Genomic DNA, 14,832 nt, shown 5'->3' on the forward strand with positions numbered 1-14,832 from the left:
ATTTAGAACGATCCCTGTTGAAAACACTTTTGCTCATGGTTTTCTAGATAGGAGGGCTGCCTTGTTCACATGCCTTGCAACATTTCACAGATCAAAAGAGGGACACACTTTTAGCACCCCTGTTCTCATTCCGAAGATTACTGCCTGTTCATTTATTTATTTACTTCTTCTTTTTTAAGGCTTTGATACCCTGCCCTTTGACCAGAAATGACTCCTAAATTAGCTGACAAAAGTTAGTAGTAATGGTTCCTGCAGTCAGGTTTACACTCTAAAAAGACATGACAAGTGAGGAAAAAGGAATGGGAGGGAAGAGGCAAGCTCAAGCATGAGTTCTTAAAGTGATTATGATGCTGCTACATAATTCTGTCTATGCAGGTTCTGGCTGTCTAGGAAAGCACACACACACACCTTGCAAAAAAGCACGATTTCTCCCCATCAGATCTAGGAACAGAACAGGTGGCAGTGCACTAAGCAGGCAGGGCTAATCTGAGCACACTGTTCATCAAACAACTGACTCCATACCCTGTAATAGGGCTGCCCGCTGCAGATTTAAATGCCAAGACAGTGTTTGTTTTTCTGATTGAAGAGATATTCACGAAACATAATTGTCCAATAATATGTGATTACAGTTCAAACTGTACCTTAGCAGCTGCAGTGTGTGAAGTGTCCTGTGTGGTGCTTTGGGTTTATTTGCATCTATTTAGCTGTGTGCAATAAAGACAAAATACAGCCCTCCCCGCTCCACACGATGCAGTGCAACTCCCAGACCGCATGGGAAAGGAGTTAAACCCTGAAGAACGGCATTAACATCATGATAAACTTGCAATAACAGCATTTCAAGAAGGCATCATCAGAAGGAAAAACAGGAGGACACTGCTTTCTTTCCTTCGTGGGTCATGAATTGGGGAAGATTACATCAACTGGAGGACATGAAAGTTTTCAGAGAAACCCTAATCTGTTCAAGTGACACCATGGTAGGGGAACATCTGTACTCTGTTGTTTTTACCATCAATGACCCAAATAAATTCATCTTTCTGTTGCCCTGCCTTCAAGGGGGCAGGGTTTGTGAGGGAATCGAAACAAACATTTAAATACCAGGTTTTGACATGACAAAAAGAGTCAGCATCAAATGTGCTTCCAGGGGGAGGGTGTTCCTTAAGCGGGATGCCATCATGGGAAAGGCCTATTCGACAACAATAAGAGCCTCCTCCCTCCCCACGCACTGTACCCCCAATCCTGAAATATCCACCACCACCACCACCAGATGCCCTTATTAAAGTGATACATGTATGTACATGGGCACATTGGATATCTGGTTTAATTTTGACCTTTGAAATTTGACAGAGGTGCACCTGAATCATAATTTCAGGAGTATCTTTTTCATGCAATTTCTCCCTGATGTAGCACTTGAATTATTTATTTGTTTTCTCCTCCTCCTCTTTTCATGTCATACAGTGCTACATAGAAATACATATATAAGCTAAGATTTGAGGGGGGGGTAGAAGACCCATGAAAACCTGACCAATCAAGTTCACTAGGTCTGAGGATTGTGGTTTCATCTTATTCAGAAACCACAGACTCATAATATATTTGGTTAAGATGATAATCAAATTGTTAAATGGGGCTGCCTCATCTTCAGACCTGAAGACTGAGGTCCTCTCTGGAGTGTACCCCTCCCCCAAAAGAGGAAGAGTTCCTGTTTTTCCTGAAGGTGTTGGTACATCATCAGTGCAAAAAAGGAAAGCATGCTAAACTTAAAACTGTCCACTGTTTTCCAAATTGCATTCACACAAGAATATATCCTGTGGTGCTTGCCTCTGTAAATATTGCCCTGATTTCTGTAACACCTTGTGTTTATAAGGTGTAGATCTTAATCAGCCTTCACAAATTTGGTGCCTTCAGATTATTATTTTTAGGCTGTAACTCCCATCAGCTGCAGCAAACATTGGCCTTTGTATGGTTAGTATTAACTAGGTTTCACTCTGGGTTTTTAACCAGGGTCAAACTAGTTAAAGGCAGTAGAAGGAAAGTGAGGAGGATTTGTTATTGGCAGGGAGTTCAAATTCTGCAGCCCATCCCCTAAGAGTGCAATCTTAATGCATGTCCACTCAGAAGTAAATCTCATTCAGATCAATGGGGCTTGTGCTCAGGCAGCTATGTATCAGATGACAGCCTTAATCATGCTCAAAGGACAGGCCACACTAGAAGCCCTAAGAATAGCTGTCATCTATTTTGAATGATGAAATGCAATGTGGTTGAATGGTTGGAACTGTTGCCTACAAAAATACGCTTAACCACTTGCACACACAAAGTGCAGATGCCTCAAGAGTAAAATGCATTTTATTAAAAGATTTAAAGGAACACAGTGATGCCTGGAACGTTGTTCTGGATTTACCATGCATACATTTGGCTTCCTCCCCAAAATCGGGATCCCTTCTAGAAAGCCAAGAGCAGACTTTGAAAGTCGCCCACATTAGTATTAAGTGCATGGCCGTTTGCTATTTAAGTAATTTGGGAGTGTCTGATGTCCGCTCCTTCCCGTAAATAAAATAACTTGTGTGACATGTAACACCTGGTCTTCCGCCAACTGGCTCCAGCATGCTTCCTCCCCTTCTCAGGTTTCTTTCATTCACAAGTGAGCGGAATGACCTCTTGGTGCAGGGAAAGGGAAGGAAACTTAGAAGTGGGGTGTGAATATGACATTTTACAGGGATCATTAATCTCTCCCCCCCTTTAATGTTTATTTGCATTTTCAAAAACAGGAACAGAGAGCATATTTTACCCCCTCCCCCTGTCCCACTTACAACTTCATACTAAATACAGCATGTATACGTATACCATATGACTTCCCTTCCACACTTTTCCTGAACATTAATATGTTTTCAGTGGAAACACTTGATTTGGGCCTGCTCCGCACTGGTTTGGAATCAGATGAACAACGAAGGCATTTGTGAATGGATTCAGATACAGTATTTATGAAATACGTACGGTATGCTAAATAAGGTGCTCTGGAATGGCAGCGGCAAATTAGGTTAGTGAATCTGTGCACTAGACCCTCTCCAGGCCCTTTCAGCAGACAATGGAAGCTTCTGGTCTTTGAAATGAATAAAGATTTATAACCTCCTTTCTAATATTTTAAATACAGTTTCCAAAGTGGCACACATTAAAGTTTGACAAACTAACAGCACATACAAAGACAGGAACAAGAGAAAAACACAAGAAACAAAACCAGATCAAGTAGCAATGATAAAAGGGTATAAGTGACATCTTGCTATAAAATAGAAAATAAACAGCCTACAAAACACTCTGCAGCTAAAATCAGATTTTGCCATTCAGTGAACAGCTTGGGCAAATAAACACTTTCCCGAAGAAAACTGCTTTGATTTCTTTCCCTGCTCAAGCATTTTCCTGCCTGAGGCCAAGGACAAGATTGTATCTCCTCCGTTCTGTATACCAAAAGACAACTGTATTGTCACTTGAAGCTTTCCTCCATGATACCAGCTTTGCATGGGGGAACAATGCAGTTTGCACATCACACAGAGCTCTGTCTGCTTTATGCCCCTTAGCATCTTCCATCTGAATCTGTCTCACTCTGCCCAATGGTAAAGCTGGCTCTAGACTTAACAAAGCTTGAAGCTTCCAAAAAGGGGAAATGTTTCCCAAATCAATGGTTGATGTATGTAACTGTAAAAGGCAGAATAAATGTTGCGCAAAAATGCATTCAGTATGATCACAGGGGATTCTCCCCCCTCCCCCTTTTTTAATGAACTGGTGTACAAGTGCTCTGCCAAATATTCATGCATAACACTCATAATAAAACCATTTCAGGTGTTCCCTACCTTTAACATCAAATGTTAAGATTTCAGTAGAAAAAGGTAAAGGGACCCCTGACCATTAGGTCCAGTCATGACCGACTCTGGGGTTGCGGTGCTCATCTCACATTATTGGCCGAGGGAGCCGGCGTACAGCTTCCAGGTCATGTGGCCAGCATGACAAAGCCACTTCTGGCGAACCAGAGCAGCACACTGAAACGCCATTTACCTTTCCGCTGGAGCAGTACCTATTTATCTACTTGCACTTTAACGTGCTTTTGAACTGCTAGGTTGGCAGGAGCTGGGACCGAGCAAGGGGAGCTCACCCCGTCGCGGGGATTCGAACTGCTGACCTTCTGATCAGCATGCCCTAGACTCTGTGGTTTAACCCACAGCGCCACCTGTGTTCAGTATACTAGTTTCAATTTACAGGGCAATCCTCCACATGATTACCCTCTGGCCCCCTAGATTGTCCCCAAAGGTACAAACAACAACTATGGAGTCAAATAGGTGTTGGGTATTTTCACTGGAAAGCCAGTGTATGCCCATCAAGACATGTAGCTGTTTTCCCTTAAGATAAAAATGACGTTAACTGCTCTTTAAAAATAAAAAGTGGGAATGATTTAAGGTACGGTAGCCAAAGTGGTCTTTTCCAAATGTTGTGGAACTACAACTCCTATTGTCCCTGACTATTGGTCATGCTGACAGGGGCTGATGGGAGTCATCGTTCAACATCTGGTGTTCCCCACAATGGTTGTCCCAGGTAGAAAGCATAGTGTGGCTTAGCATGAAATCACGATTATCACCACAATGACGTTTTGTAAAGTGTATGCAGACAACTCTCAATTTGTGTGCGTATGATGCATGCCCGACCATGCATGCATGCACCATGTTCGGCACCAGAAAAGGGCGGGGACAGGGCAGGCTTACACGCACTCCACCGATGGCGGGTTGCTTGCATTGAAATTCTACAACTTTGGGCTTTAGTGTTTTAGGGCACTGTGTCCTGCTGTGAGTGGTTTTATTTATGTCAGCAGGATTTTAGGGCTATAGTTGTACATTACTGCAATAAGTGTTCTGTGATTTACGTATTATTTGGGGGGGAGGAATTTGTATGCAGTATAAAAAATCTTTATGACTCTATTTAAAGTCAGGAACCTTCATATCTTTCCGTTTATCAGAGTATGATCTAGTTTTTTTTAAAAGGTACAAGTTGATATTTGTTATCCAGTGATAAGCACATTGCAAACATGTCAGAATAGAAATGAAACAAACCATTTCTTAGGTGCTGTATAACTGAGGAAAAATTTGGAAGGGAAAATGTTAGCTAATTATTATTTTTTGTCCTTTTCCATACAGGGCGGGAAGAAATTTTATCATGGACCTTGCGGGGGTCGAGACTGCAGTGCAGGCTGCCAGTGCTTTCCAGAGAAAGGTGGTCGGGTAAGTTGACACTTTCTTCTTTTTTTGGTGAAGGGAAATGTGCCCAGGTTTCTTATCACAGCTGTCTTTTCTCTCAAAGAAAACAGAGTTAATATGCTTAAGGCCCTGTCTAGTGGATTCATAAGGCTAGGAGAGTGAGGAAGAACAGCTGCAGGAGAACACCAGGCCCAGCCAAAACTTTGAAATCTCACATAGAAGACTTAAACCTTAAAATCTCTGCACCAAAGCTGCAGCAGAGCCAGCCAGTTAACTGGAAAACAAAATGCAGTATAGATTCTTGTGTATGGACATCAAAAGAAACGTATTATTTCAAAGTCCTCTGTGAGCTTCAATATCACCTTTGAAGGGCCAGTGCTCTTCCTCTGGCCCCATCCACTTGATACATTTAAAACAGTTTCAAACCACTTTAAGACAGTCATAACTTCCCCCAAAATAATCTTGGAAACTGTAGCTTGTTAAGGGGTGCTGAGAGTTGTTAGGAAACCTCATCACCTGACAGAGTGGTTTAACAGTCAAGCCCTCTTACCTGGGAACTCTGCGGACTCTAGTTGTGTGAGGGGAATTGTTGTTGTTGTTTAGTCGTTTAGTCGTGTCCGACTCTTCGTGACCCCATGGACCACAGCACGCCAGGCACTCCTGTCTTCCACTGCCTCCCGCAGTTTGGTCAAACTCATGTTTGTCTCCTAATAACACTAATTAAACTTCAACAAACCACAGTTCCCAGGATTCTTTTGGGGAAGCCATGCCTGTTTAAAGTAGTGTGGGCCTCTTTCTACATGTTCCTGGAAATCTAGTTCAGGCCTAGTTTATATATGGAGTTTAGTGGGTAATAGGACTCTTTTATTCTTTTCTCTTTTTTGATCCACTTTGGACTGAAAGTTGGAAGGTTAGTCATTTTAAATGCTGCCTCATGGCGAAAGACCCCTTGCATACAGAAAGCTAAACCCTTCTTTGTCGACAAGAATAGTGGTTCCCTGCTTGTACCCAGTGTGTGGATCTCACATGTTCTAGTTTAACATGCACACCTGGTGTTTGCACCATGTTACTTTCTAGTCTTCCAGAATCTGGTGCCTTCCAGAAGTTTTGGGCTGCAACTCCCACCAGCTGCAGCCAGCCAGCACGGCCATGATCCCATCAGCTCCAGCATCGTACAGCTGTGCTGGCTGGTGCTGATAGGTGTTGCAATCCAGAATAGCTGGTTGGGGAAGGCTGTAATAAAACCCTTCTGCTTTGGTCCAAATCACGTCCATCTCCTTGAACAAAAATTCTGATGAATGATGTAATCATTGACAGATGTCCTGGGTGTCATCATCCTGTCTCTTTCCATTGCTTGGGTTCATCTGAATTGTTTGAACTGGACACATCACTGTTGACCTTGCAGTTCAAACTCTTGGTTTTATCCTTTGTGAAGATGTCACAAAGATTTTGATTTGTTTTCACAACTGACCTGGGAACTTGGATGAACTTTTACTTTTATTTCTTGCGGGTTCTAAACTATTAGGTCTAGTCATTGCTTTAAAATTTTGGGGGTGACATGGTGGGGAGCAACACCCTTCACTAGAAATTCCAGCTCCCATAAACAAGAATTGAAGAGGACTTTCATAGCAGCATGGAAGCATGCAATTAGCCCAGTTCAGGTATCACTGAAACCATAGTTTAGCATAACAACAAAGATGCAGTGAGCCTCATACTCGCATGCCCTCCTGCCTGCCTTCTCCAGTGTGGCCCCAAGGAAAAGTTCAGAAACTTTTCTTCTAGTTTAGATTAACTACACTGTATGATTGTTTTATTTTAATTTGACAAAAAATATTTTTAATTGACAAAAACAGTATAAAATATTCATTAATAACACCAATTAGCCCAAACATTAAAGCCATTTATGAGTTTATGTAATAAAGTGACATGTTAACATGAGGGTTGCCTAAAGGAAAAGTTTTTTTGCAGGCTCCAGAAATAATATAGTAAAGGTGGCTGCCTAACATCAATGGGCAGGGAGTTCTGAAGTGTAGGTGCTGCCACACTGAAGGCATAGCTGCCAAGTTATCCCTTTTTTTAAGGGATTTCCCCTTATGCTGAAAGGCTTCCTCGCGAGAAAAGGGAAAACTTGGCAGCTATGCACTGAAGGATCAATCCCTTGCAAGGGCAGAGCATCCAACTAAGAGCAGACCCACTGAAGTCAATGGACCTAAGTTTGTTGTATCTATTAACTTCATTGGGTCTACTGTAAGTAGAACTAGCATTGGATGAAGGGCAGTATAAAAATTTAATTAATAATAATAATGCCATCAATGCAGATTAGAACCTCCACCCAGAAGTGTAGGTTGAAATCCCACTCTTTCACCCCTGCTAACCCTCTGCATTTGTGTGGGTCGAATTGTCCAAAGAATTAACCAGTGTGGCAAAGAAATTGGGAATAAAGCTCATAGGACCACTTGGTTCTTCTCACTGGGCCAAGAGTGGGCACCTGGGGGCCTCCAGATGTTGAGGTATGCGAGCTCCCATCACCCCCAAACCAGCAATGGTCAGGACTGATGGGAGTGGGGGGTCCGACAACATCTGGAGTTCCACAGGTTTCTTGCCCCTGTTGTAGCTGATGGTAGAGTTTACATTTGGTGCAGTGGGAAATTCCAGAAACTCTCCCTATGTGTGAAAGGTGCTTGTAGATGAGAACCAGATAGCTTAATTAAAGCTGTGCTCTGAAAGAAACAATCAGCAGAAGCTGCAAAAGGAATGTTTCAGATTTTCCACCTGGTTGCCATTCGCTCTTTGACCTGTAGCCTTAGGCGAGCTTAGCCCCTGAGTTGTTGCTGTTGCTGTTTTTGCCCCAGCTTCTTCTTCAAGCAGTTCCCATTTGGTTAGCGTATTACCAGACAAGCCTTGCAGAGGAGGGAGTGGGAAGGTTTCCCCCTGACTCTGCTCTTTTTGGGCCATTAAGGGACGGAAGGGGCTTTGCACAGGCTCACCCACACAGCTGGTGATGCATCCTGCATGGTGCTCTGTGTTCTGTCATGTATTTTTCAATGCTTGCACAGCTTGTAGCAGCCCCTCGCCTCCCCCTGCCCTTCCTTCCCCCATACCCAATCTCCCGAGGCCTGCTCTCTTATCTGGGAAGATAACTTCTCTAAACATCACTGGAAATGTTCTATATGGTCCTCTTATATCCTATCCCAGCCCAAAAAAGTACAGGTCATGTGAACTTCGCTTTAATTTCTTCTCTGTCTTTGGCAGTGCAAAATTTTCTCAGGATCTGAACAATTTGTAATGAGGTGGGTTATGTCCTCTTAACTTCTGCAAGGGGGAGAGAGCCTGTGTGGCTTCTGAATGATCTTTTTTATCAGCCATAAGGGAGGGGGTGTCAGGTGACCGTGCCCCAAAATTGAAAAAATGCATGAGGTGGGATGGGCCCTCACAGCCTGGCCCTAGCCCTAGTGCCAGTGTGCACAATTGCTTCACGCCCCTTTGTTGGTACATTTGTGGGGTTTCTTCTTCTTCAGCATTTCATGTCCATCTTTGGATAGATGCCTCGTTCAAGTTCTCTCTAGCATTCTCTGTTTGCTTTCCACATTAGTTATAGATCATCCACCCACCACATGGGTGGTCATGCCCTCTGTTTTTTGAAGTTGTAGGGTCTCCATGCGAACATTGCTTTATTCTATCAACCCGAGTTGTTTCTTGCCACATGTCCTGCATATAACCATTTTAACTTCACATCCTTTTCTATTACATCTGTAACTTTTGATCTTTGTTGTATCCAATTACTAGCTTTTCTGAATTTTAATGATACAGTATTCCTAAAACTGCATGTTTCATGGCATATTTTGTTGTTCTCTGCTCCATAATATACACATATGGAACACTTCATAATTCACATCTAAGGAAATGTTTGAATTTAGTTATTTACAGTTGTATTATTATTATTATTATTATTATTATTATTATTATTATTTCCCACCTTTCTCCCAGTTGAGATTCTACGTTCAAAAACATTGATATATAATACAAAGTAATGGGGGGAACTAGTTAAAAACAATTATTAAAATACAGTCATACCTCGTTTTAAGTACGCTTTGGTTTGAGTACTTTCAGTTTAAGTACTCCGCAGATCCATCTGGAACGGATTAATCCACTTTCCATTACTTTCAATGGGAAAGTTCGCTTCAGGTTAAGTACGCTTCAGGTTAAGTACGGACTTCCGGAACCAATTACACTCATACTTCGGGTTAAGTACGCTTCAGGTTGAGTACCCCACGGACCCGTCTGGAACGGATTAATCCACTTTCCATTATTTACAATGGGAAAGTTTGCTTCAGGTTAAGTATGCTTCAGGTTAAGTACAGACTTCCGGAACCAATTGTGAAACCGAGGTACCACTGTATATCATAAGACATTTAGAACCAGCAATTAAAATGCAGTTTGCCCAGAGAGCAGCCCAGTAATCAACATCATCTGTACCTTAGCTTCCAAGGACATTTTGAAATAGAAAGGAGTTAGCCTGCTGGCAGAAGGATAACAAAGAGGGAGCCAGTTTACCTGTTTTTAGGAGTGAATTCCATGATATGGGAGCAGCCACAGCAGTTACTACTGAACTGTGCCACTGATGTTAATAGGACTGAAAGAAGGTATTAACCCTTAGCACCCAGGACGGAGTGCTTTCAGGCCCGGGACCAAGGTCTTTATAGGTCTTTATAGGTCATGACCAGTACTTGGAATTGTGCCCCCAAACAGACTGGTAGCCAGTGAAGTTGTTTTAACAGAGGAGATGCATACCAGGAGCTTCTCCCAATGCCTAGAACAGGAGTGCAGAACTTGATCTGATAAATAGGCCAGACCCCAACCTCCCCCATCCCTTCCAGGCCATTTTTACCACCCATCTGCCAGTCACCTGCCATCATTGCAATGTCATGCGACAGCGACAAACCCAGAAGGGGACTGCTGAAAGTGAACCCCTTTGAAGGTGCACTTTAAGTACCAGTCAGCATTGGCGATGCGTCCTCTTGGTTGTGCTAGGGAGTTCCCAGACTACCAGTTGTTCCTTTGCAGCTGCACTCTTACACATGACATCAGGTGTGGGGAAGGTGGCTGCTGCAAAATCTCCTCTGGACTAAACTGAAACCTGTGCCAGATGCGGGCTGGAGGTTCCCCACCCCTGGCTTAGAACATCTGATGCAGCCAGCTACGCCCATTTATTCCTCTGCTCACCGGCACCTGCTGCTCTGTTGAGGTGCGGTACACACAATATTGCATGAGGGCACTGCAGTGCAGCAAACATGGGGCCAGTTAGCATCCTCTAAGACCCATCTCAGTGGAGTGCCTGGGTCCAGCTATCTGAGTCACCAATTAAATCCACTTGTCAGCTTACAACCTGACTGTTGTGCAGCTGTGAGCTGCTTTTCCCAGATTAATCTGTTTGCTTTGTTGCCCCCTTTCCTTTATCCCCCCAAAACTGTTTTCCTTTCTGTTCCCTTAACTGCTTTTCTGGTTTTGAACTTCATTTTCCCCCAATTCATTTATCCTCTACCTCCATTCTGTTGCCTTTCAAGAATATGTATTCAGACTCTCAAAAGTAGGTCCCATCTTCTATGCATGGAACCCCATTGCTCTTCGCTTCATGGGAGGTGCAGTTAGGTCAGGAAGCCTCTAGTTATTCAGTTTCTCATTTTTAATCCAGCCACAAAGCTATGGTTACCAGCTTTGGAAAAAAGCCAGGATATTAAACCAAATTCAAACAATGGTTTAATATCCTGGCTTGTTCCAAAGCTAGTTTCTAGGTTTAGATGAACCAGGAAACTATTGTTAACTGAAGACACCCCAATTTGTTTCTTTTTTGCTCATGCAAAGGGTCTGTGTCTGTGGGCAAAAGGCTTATTCAGGCCTCAGGTTACTGAGTCAATATATGATTGCCTGAACACAGTCAATGCTGCTGCATTAAAAAAAAAATCTTTTAGGAAACTGCACTGTAAAGAAAAAAAGAACCCAATAAGATAACCTTTTCTGATAATGCACATCTTCTAATCCATAGCAAATGTTAGTGTTTTCAGTGTTTGTCAGGGAGATTTAAGTCTAGCCAATAAACGAATCATGGTATCTTTTTCTCCCAATGGGTAAACATAAAAGTGGGGGGGGGAGTAATACTGTTGTTTTACTTGGGGGTTACAATTATCTTCAAAGTAAAGAAGTCCTGACCATCTGTTAGCTGTTATTCAACATGTCTTTGGCAAAATTTCAGGTGAAAATGAGGTAATAGTAAGTCAAACAAACTTGCTATGCCAATGTTGTTTTTATTAACAACCACCAAGACCTTTTTTTTCTAATTTCCAAAAATGCTCACTGCTGCCAAATGGGGCATTAAGCAATTAGTGTACATTTCCTCCCTCTCCCACTCAGTACAAGGAGTCCCAGCCATTAGCGGGATATGTGTGCGTGCCTATAGTGGTGAAATAAAAATTGTACATTGCAGCTGCTACCCTACCCCACTACAGTTGTGCAATCAAGACAGGACCCATGTACGTGTAGGTTGTGGTGAGAGTTCTGCAAGCCTGGAGAGCATGTTTGCCAAGACATCTCAAGGAGCAGGCGCTGCTGGTCATATCTTGCTCTCAAACATCTGGGTGTTTGGTCAGGATGACTCTTGAAACAGGCCATTTGTTGATCTTCCTGGCTGTCAGTGCCTGTAATAAAACAATGAGAGCCCTTGGGCTGCCTCTGCAGACAGCTGCACTGTTCTCCACAGTCAGATACAGGGCTGCCTACTCCCATGTAAACATTCCTCATATGGGAGCCAACTATGCCATAGTTGCATCTGGCAGGCTAGAAATGGGAGATACTAGGCTAGAAATGGCTCTGTGCCCCCCACCCAAGCACCTGTGTAAACTTACCAAAGCTACAGGTCACGCAGCATCTCCCTTTTCTTTAATGATTCTGCCCTCCTAGGCTGGCAACTGGGTCTTCTCAATAGGAAGGGCTATCAGGGCTTGCTGTTCAGGCAACAATAATCTTTCCTGGCTCTAGTTTTTGATCTGCCAGCTCTTATCCCTGGTTTGAGTCCTGGCTCCCATTCCATTTGTGCTTAGAGTTCAGCTCACAACACATTCTGCTGCTTTGCAGCCAGCCTAGCACACTGCACTCCTTTTTCTGTAGTACTATACATAAAACGTAACTGTTCCCATCCCTGCAAAAACTCCGAAACCTTGCGGGTGTTCGGGGAAACCAGATGAAAATCCACAACTTTAGCAAAAGGGGCCGTGCTGTTCATACAGCTGCATACACATGGCTTATCTGTACTGAAACCAATTAAAAAACCTTTCCCATCTTAAATGAGGACATCTCAAGTGCTTGCTTTTGAAATGGCCTCAAAGCCTGGTTTGCAAACTGTGATCTTTGGAGCAGTTCCAGGGCGTCTTGCAAATTGCTTCTGGAACACTGGCAATCCATCTGTTGCTCTGCAAACGCTGTTGTTTCTTGTGAGTGGTGGTCTTGCGAAGGAGCCATGCACTACTTTTTCTTTTTCTTTCTTTTTTTGCGTGCTTGTAGATGAGCTCACTAGAAGGAAGGGACACCAAAGCTTTGGAAAGCATTAGATGTGCATTGCCTTGTGCTGGGGGGGGGGGGGAGGATGTTAGTAGAACACTTTACTCGACATGCACTAGGCATTTGTACTGCCCTGGTTCAGTCCCCTAAGCAGTTTCTTTCAAAAAACCAAATGCTAAATCCAATAGTGGATGTGTAGAATGTCGGTCAATCGCATAGGAACATTTGGGGGGTGGAGCCTGGGAGACCAGGTTTCAAATCCCCACTTGGCCATGAAGCTCATTGGGTGGTCTTGCCACTGCCTCCCAGCATAACCTTCCTCTCAGGCTGGTAGCGGGGATTAAATTAGAGTGAGGAGAGCTGTGTATGCCCCCTTGAGCTCCCTAGGGGGGAAAGGCAGGATATAAATGTAACAAATTAATAGATCTTACTAAGGCAGACTAATTGGGCCATCAATCTCAGTACTGTCTATATCAGCCTTTCTCAACCTTGTATCTCCAAATGTTGTTGGACTACAACTCCTATCTTATCTAGCCAGCATCACCAGTGGTCAGGGATGGTGAGAAGTGTAGTTCAATAACATTTGTGGACCCAAGGCTGAGAAATACTGTTCTGTACTGAATCACAGTGGCTCTCCAGGGTTCCACACGGGGAACATTTTCATCTCTACTTTGAGATGCTGGGCATTGAACCTGAGATCTTCTCTTTGAAAAGTTACCCCCACCTCCCTTCCCATATAAGTAACTTTTCAAAGATAACACGAGCCATTGTAGTCTGAAAATTATGTGTACGCTGGATGTGTCAGCATACCTGCCAACATTTCTCAGGTGAAAATGGGTCATTTTTAACTCCTCCACCCATTTTTGTCCCCCACCCCCACAGAGCATTTCCACCACCACTTCACCAATGGAAAAAAGCACACATGACCTCCAGCGTCCTGAGATAACCCCTTAATCTCAATTTTATTTTGTTTTATTCTTTGGTAGATTTACAAAAAGAAAAGCACACACCAATAAATAAATTTTAGAAAGGGGCAAGACTAGACATGGATACACAAAGCAGTTTTGAAGAAGAAGAAGAAGAAGAAGAAGAAGAAGAAGAAGAAGAAGAAGAAGAAGAAGAAGAAGAAGAAGAAGAAGAAGAAGAAGACTCCTTGCATTCTGCTCCCCCTTTCTTTCTGCCCAGGGCAGCCCTGCCTTTTGCCTGCCCCTCAGAGCCAGCGCATCATACGGTGCTGGACCTTGGCAGTGGTAGCCTCTCCTCCTCATCCAGCAGTCACTACAAGCTGCCCAAGGGAGGAGGCCAACAGTGGCAGCCATGGAGAGGCAACGGGCTGATCCCTCACAGCTGTTGCGGTTGCCACCATAATTCAGGACATGCACTGGCTCATCCTCCTCCCCAAGCTTGGCAACAGCAGCAGCACTGGCAGCATAAATGGGGACATTCCAACATCAAATAAGAAGCCAGGGTGACTTTTGCAATTCTGGGGCTGTGCCTGGAAAATCGGGGCACTTGGAGGACATGTGTCAGGGTATAAGAACCGAACCAGGTCTGTGCATTTAGTTGAACTTTGAAGGTTTGAACAAAATTAAACTGAGGCTGTGGAATCCCTTTCCATTCTATTCCTGTGCCACACCTGACCTGGCAGCTTAATTGAGTCATTGAATTAATAAAACAAAACAAAACAATTTGGTGAATTAATTCAATTATTTGAAACCTTGCTGATATCTTTCTAGCCCACTGTGCTATCAATGAGTAAATGGAAGATGTGAAAGGAAGGAAATACATTAAATACATAAAGTGCTTAACAACTTGGGACCAGCTTACCTGAGATAAACTTACCCTATATATGCCCACTTGAACACTTCAATATACAGAACTATCACTGCTACAAGTACCACATAATATCTGTTCTGCATTTGTAAGAAACTAATCCAGGCATCCCCAAACTTCGGCCCTCCAGATGTTTTGGACTACAATTCCCATAATCCCTGACCACTGGTCCTGTTAGCTAGGGATCATGGGAGTTGTAGGCCAAAACATCTGGAGG

The 14,832-nt window shown here is 43.4% G+C and overlaps 1 protein-coding gene across 3 annotated transcripts in view; it reads left to right on the forward strand.

Annotated features, from left to right (window-relative positions):
- Positions 1 to 14,832, forward strand: part of COL4A6 (collagen type IV alpha 6 chain) — a 182,160-nt gene that overhangs the window by 64,747 nt on the left and 102,581 nt on the right. For all 3 annotated transcript variants that reach the window (XM_060270309.1, XM_060270310.1, XM_060270311.1), the window contains one exon: positions 5,172 to 5,255. In XM_060270309.1, coding sequence (XP_060126292.1) covers positions 5,172 to 5,255 — 84 coding nt within the window. The remainder of the gene's footprint in view (positions 1 to 5,171; positions 5,256 to 14,832) is intronic.

The sequence above is a fragment of the Zootoca vivipara genome, chromosome Z (assembly GCF_963506605.1).
Source record: "Zootoca vivipara chromosome Z, rZooViv1.1, whole genome shotgun sequence".
Classification (NCBI taxonomy): Eukaryota; Metazoa; Chordata; class Lepidosauria; order Squamata; family Lacertidae; genus Zootoca; species Zootoca vivipara.